We start from the raw sequence: 5,541 nt of genomic DNA, 5'->3' as shown, positions 1-5,541 counted from the left end.
CACCATGGGTCCAGATCATGAAGATATCATCAATGTAACGAAACCAAACATCTTGTTTCTTGGGCTGTAGGGACAGGAAATTGGCCTCAAATTGTCCCATAAATAAGTTAGCAAAAGATGGAGCCATTAAAAAAAATCACACAAAATCACACATTATTACGATTGATTAAGTCTAGTTTATATGATTATATATTGTTTGTATAGACAAACTGTTGCCATTATAGCAGGCCACAAATCGGTCAATTATTTCTTTTGGTTTTGTACTTAAGTTTGGTACAACTTGACAAACAAAATTTTAAGCTTTATAGCAAATAGCTCACAAAAGTGCTAATGCCCCACAAATCAGATTAATTACTTAGGTAGATTAAACAGAAAATTCATGTATATACCAGATGACAACATACTCACAAAAGCTACTTGTTTCTTTCTGCTACAAATCATCAATTTAGTAAGAAGGTGATAGCAATGTAGAGGTTAAAATGTATATTAACTTAGCATTTTGTCTGTAAGGGCTTTATTGTAATTAAAAATTTTCATTGTTATTGGAGCCGTTGTATCAAAATAATAATAATGAGAATAATAATAATAATAAAATAAATATTGTTGTCTTTTAACAGCGCCCTCAATCACCAAAGATTCAAAACTGGAAGGAACGTTTTTATTAATGAAATGGAATGCTGCTACCTGTAACAGCACCCAGAATAATTTGAGTTACCATTATCAACTATCAGAAGGAATCCACCAAGGAACTACAACAAAAACTGAAGTTCTTATAGATGACGGAATTGTACCTTGTACTCAGTACACATTTTCAGTTTCAGCAATGCATGTGAACGTTAGCAGCATTACTGATCATATGGAGTTCATGTCTGGTGTTGACTGTAAGATTTTTTTCATTATACGAATGCAAAGAACGTATTATTTGAAACACATTGTTAATATTTTTCTAACTTAGTGTATTTTTTATTACATTTCTTCCCTTTATATTGTATGTTGTTTCTAAATTATCAAATGCCATTAATTCAATACTTGACAATATATTATACACATAATACTATTCACTTTGAAATAAAACACTAATAATCAATTTTAGGAGATGAGTAAACCATTTGTAATTAAGTAAAATAAATTGTTTCAATCTGTGTGCCAGCGGAAGTAAATAATACTCATAAAGTGGTAACTAAAACATCTATTAATTTTATTTCCGCAAGAGATTGACACATTTGATGAGATTGATTGCTTTTTATCATTTAAGATAAATGAAGCGGACCTAATGAAGAGACAACAACTATTGTAGAATCTGTAGTCTATAATTAGGAACGATTTAAAAGTGAATCTAAAAGTATAAATTATGTTTAAAAAAATCAAATAAAATTTAATTTATTCATTCAGACAAGTGCCTTAGGCCCCCAAAAGCAACAAAATCACCATGACATAAACCTGTAGCCACAGAAAACTAAACATAACTACATGATTAACTATAATATAAAAATATAAATGTGAAAGGCTAAGGTAATTAAAATTCACACGCAGTTGAATAATTGATAAAATTTCATAAAAAAAACTATAAAAATTGTTTTTTTTAGGTTAGACGTTAGATTTTAAAGATAGATCAAATACACTATTGGTAAATCAGAAAATCGTCTCTTAGAATAAATAGATAACCAAAATTTCTTTATGTAAGTAAACTATCAAAGAAGATATCAAACATTTTCTCTTGATGTGTACTGTAGCAAATGAAATCCAATTAGAACAAAATACCTTGATGCATACCTTACTGGTGCTGCTACTTTTACTACAAACTACTAATAATAACAATAATAATAATTAGTAATAATATTAATAACTAATAAGAATGAATAATAATAATACTGTTATTATTATTATTATTATTATCATCATCATTATTATGGCGCTATATAAGTTCCATGATTGGTTTATTGATTGATATCCACACAGATCCTGGAAAACCAACCATTAGTTCCTTAACATCAACGTCTTCATCAATCACACTGGAATTGACATTATCTGATGATAATCCTTGCACAATACTAGGATACAATGTGCTTGTATATAGTGATTTACAGAATTTAGAGTTCAATATGGATATAACAGCGACTTCACTGACAGTTAATGGAAACATAATGCCAAATACTATCTACAATGTCCAGGTTTGCAATAGAAATATAAACATATATATAGTACAAATGCTTGTTACTGAGTTATGATCAAGATTATAGAAAAGAATGTCAATGAGGAATAATATTTTGTGGTACTGCACTCCATTTTTTCAAATTGAATCTCATTGATGGGTGTTGTGCATTTAAATATGTTAGAATCATGTTCGGAATAAAATAAGCAAAAACATCATCAAAAATAGGAACAGTTTCATCAGTAAACGGTGGTGTCCCATGAAGAGGTAGCTAAGCCATTGAGTCTCATAGGAGTGATGTCAAATACATGCTAACAAAATTCGGGTGAATCTTTTTTAATTTGCTAAATTTACTGTGTTCCTTGACGATTGCACTGTAACGGTAATTACCTCTGGTCATTACGAATTCCTTGCATAGCTTTGTTTTTTTTTTTTGTTTTTTGTTTTTTTTTAATTCATTGATAATGATTGATTGCCAACTATTGCCAAAGAAAAGTCAACTTCATAGTCAATAAGTGGGCAGTAAGTGTACGCAGCAAACCTAATTTAAATATCATTTACTATCAATATTCTAGCTAAATGTTGGCTTAAATATTCACTCTAAGCGTATAACTCAGTTGCATGAGAGAAAATGTTTGGCGATTACATTTGGTCTATGCCGAACTAGGAATCTGTGGTCCAGCGGTATAGCACTTGCCTTGTTAGCAAGTGGCTGCAACTTAGAATGTCTATAGAGACATTTCTTCATACAAATGACAACCAAAAAATGGAACTTTTATTTGAAGAGAATGCTTGATACTATTTTAATAATAATAATATTAAATAATAATAATTATAATAATAATTTTTAAGGCACAAATAAACAAGGTCACTAAGTACCATATTTTTTTTACATCACATGTTCCTATTAGAGCACTGTTACTAGGCCTATATTTGTTGTGCAGTGTTGCACGGCAAACCAAATTTAAATATTTATTATTTAATATGATTTTCTTACAAGCAGGTTTCTAGCTTAAACGTACACAAGTGCAAACAAACATCAATATGAACTTATGATGTACAATTATTATTGCATTATTCAATTACATTATAATTATAAAATAGTGCATTTTCTGTAGAAAACAAATAATTAGATAATAAAAGATAATAAAATCATTGTATATAAAAATACAGATAACAAAATGTAGTAAAAACAATCTACAAAATAATGGATTTTAACCATAGATCAATATCATTAAAATATATTAGTTAAATTTAGGGTATGAAAAACATAATAAATTCTAAAAATTATCAATATTAGGTTTTCCACTGAGCATGCAAACCGAAGATCGATTGTACATAAAATCCGACTGTATGTGCTTTGAAATTCTGCTCTGCCTGAATATGCGAGTGTGCCCAATAATTGACTATGGTCGAAAATCGACTGTACTTAAAAAACGATTGTACATACTCAAAATCAAATGTGTTTGAAAGTTATCTATTTTCTGTTTCATTGTAGTAAAACTGATTTATTTTTCCAAATATGTAGGTAGCAGCCAAAACTCAAAAAGGCTTCGGTAATTTCTCTGATGTTCGTAAGGTGTCTACCGATGCAGAGTCTGGCATAGGTACGCAATTTGCTAGGTGCTTTTGTGTCTTTGGATGTAGAATGTCCGTATAATGGATCTAAGTTTGAGTGAATCGTCTTTGTCATAACGGGACGTAAAGTCTTCAGTTTTCTGAACGTTTTTTCCTGTATGGCGGTATGATATAGCCCACCAAATACATGACAATAATTATTGCAATTATCATTAACAAAAATATTATAATGAAGTTTGTTCAGTTCTTTTCAATATTCCAGTTCTACAGTTCTAAGTCAGAATAAATGTACAAGGAACTTAGACTTAGACCTAGTTCAGACTAGGTGGATAAACCCGGCTCAACTCACCGGGTTTATCCAACTGCCAGTCTGAACTAGGTGGCTTACCTCAAGCCCAGCTGTGTTCCTATAGTAACTAGGCCTGGCGCGCCACCTATGTTTAACTTTTCTAAGCCGGGCTTTAATCATTGCGGGGGGGGGGGTCTTACATTGACTTCGGGTGACGAAATAACCAATCACCATTCAATTATGTACGCTGTGAGCGAGCGTATGTTTTGCGAGCAATGTTTTGAAACGTGTTTCCTGGTTATGGTTCATTATTATGCAAATCGCCTGGCTAAAAAAAGGAGTGCACCCATGGATTCAGTGGTGATCCAGCAGTGGGTGAAAGAAGAGATCGATTATTTGCCACTTATTTACACCAACCATGGTGGGGCTGAGGTGGCTGTAGCAACATGAACCTCATTTTGTGCTCCAACATCAGAAATTCTCTGGATCTGCCCCTGCTATCAATGAATTCTGTAAAAAAACTTTGATATATAATTATCCATAATAGATATACATATAAAACGCCTATAATATTGATTAAAAAGTTTATATTGAGGTACTTAATTAATGGTATCCAAGATGATGACTATTAGTTATTACTGACAAGTTTATAAATCATTCATTACCCAATCAATGGCCTATTTTTTTTATACATGCACACCAGGTATTGGCTTAATGTTTTTATATTTGTATATTATTTCCAGGTGGTATAGTAGGTGGTGTTGTCGGAAGTTTGTCTGCGGCAACCAGTATTGTTCTTGCCTTGATTTTTGTTAAACGGTAATAATTTTATTTTGTTTTATTCTTATTTTCCTCACATCCAACAGCAATTACACTCGTCACTTACAGGATGAGGGCTTATCTCAACAAAAATAAATTGATATTTTTCAAAATCTGTGATTGTTTGTTTTTATTTTATGATTGTTTTTATTTTATCTTATTAAATATTTCACATCCTATATTTTTTATTATAAGTCAATTGTGACGTCATCACTGTAACTCGCAATGTTATTTGCCTATTCCCCAGCGTCCAATAATTTTTTATTATTGGACGCTCAGCTTGATTTTTTAAGGTTCGTGTGCAAAAAAAAAATTCTTATTTTTTCGACACCACTATGAATACATGGCGCACCGCGAAAATTGAATTGAAATTGAAAATTGCTTTCGTAAAACAAGCTTAATTAGAACCCGAAGAAAGTTACTTCAAATTCATTATTAAGTATGAAAAATTAAGGAATTCCATTGAATCAATGGACCCTCATAAACACAACAAAGTGAACGTTTAATAGAAATATTCTAGACCTATTTTAAAGACTCGAGGAACACATTTAGACGTAGGCCTACTGCCAGGCAGGCCGCCCGGGCCTCCTCCTACTATTACTAGGCATAGGCCGTAGCCTCCATGGCCTAGTTATGAAATCATCGCACGATTTTACTTGTCTGCATGCACCGACCAAAAAGGACGTCAGTCACTGTATTCCCT

The 5,541-nt window shown here is 31.7% G+C and overlaps 1 protein-coding gene across 1 annotated transcript in view; it reads left to right on the top strand.

The window, feature by feature from the left end:
- LOC117101435 (receptor-type tyrosine-protein phosphatase T-like) overlaps positions 1-5,541 on the top strand; it is a 93,234-nt gene that overhangs the window by 71,168 nt on the left and 16,525 nt on the right. Inside the window, exons 13-16 of the mRNA XM_033241412.1 lie at positions 618-881; positions 1,960-2,171; positions 3,681-3,759; positions 4,763-4,838. Of these exons, the coding sequence (XP_033097303.1) occupies positions 618-881; positions 1,960-2,171; positions 3,681-3,759; positions 4,763-4,838 (631 nt within the window). The remainder of the gene's footprint in view (positions 1-617; positions 882-1,959; positions 2,172-3,680; positions 3,760-4,762; positions 4,839-5,541) is intronic.

This window comes from Anneissia japonica, unplaced genomic scaffold (assembly GCF_011630105.1).
Source record: "Anneissia japonica isolate Jap-2015-1 unplaced genomic scaffold, ASM1163010v1 scaffold287782_len627234_cov183, whole genome shotgun sequence".
Taxonomy (NCBI): domain Eukaryota; kingdom Metazoa; phylum Echinodermata; class Crinoidea; order Comatulida; family Comatulidae; genus Anneissia; species Anneissia japonica.
The sequence above is the reverse complement of the archived record's forward strand: the minus strand, read 5'-3'. Positions and strand labels throughout refer to the sequence as shown.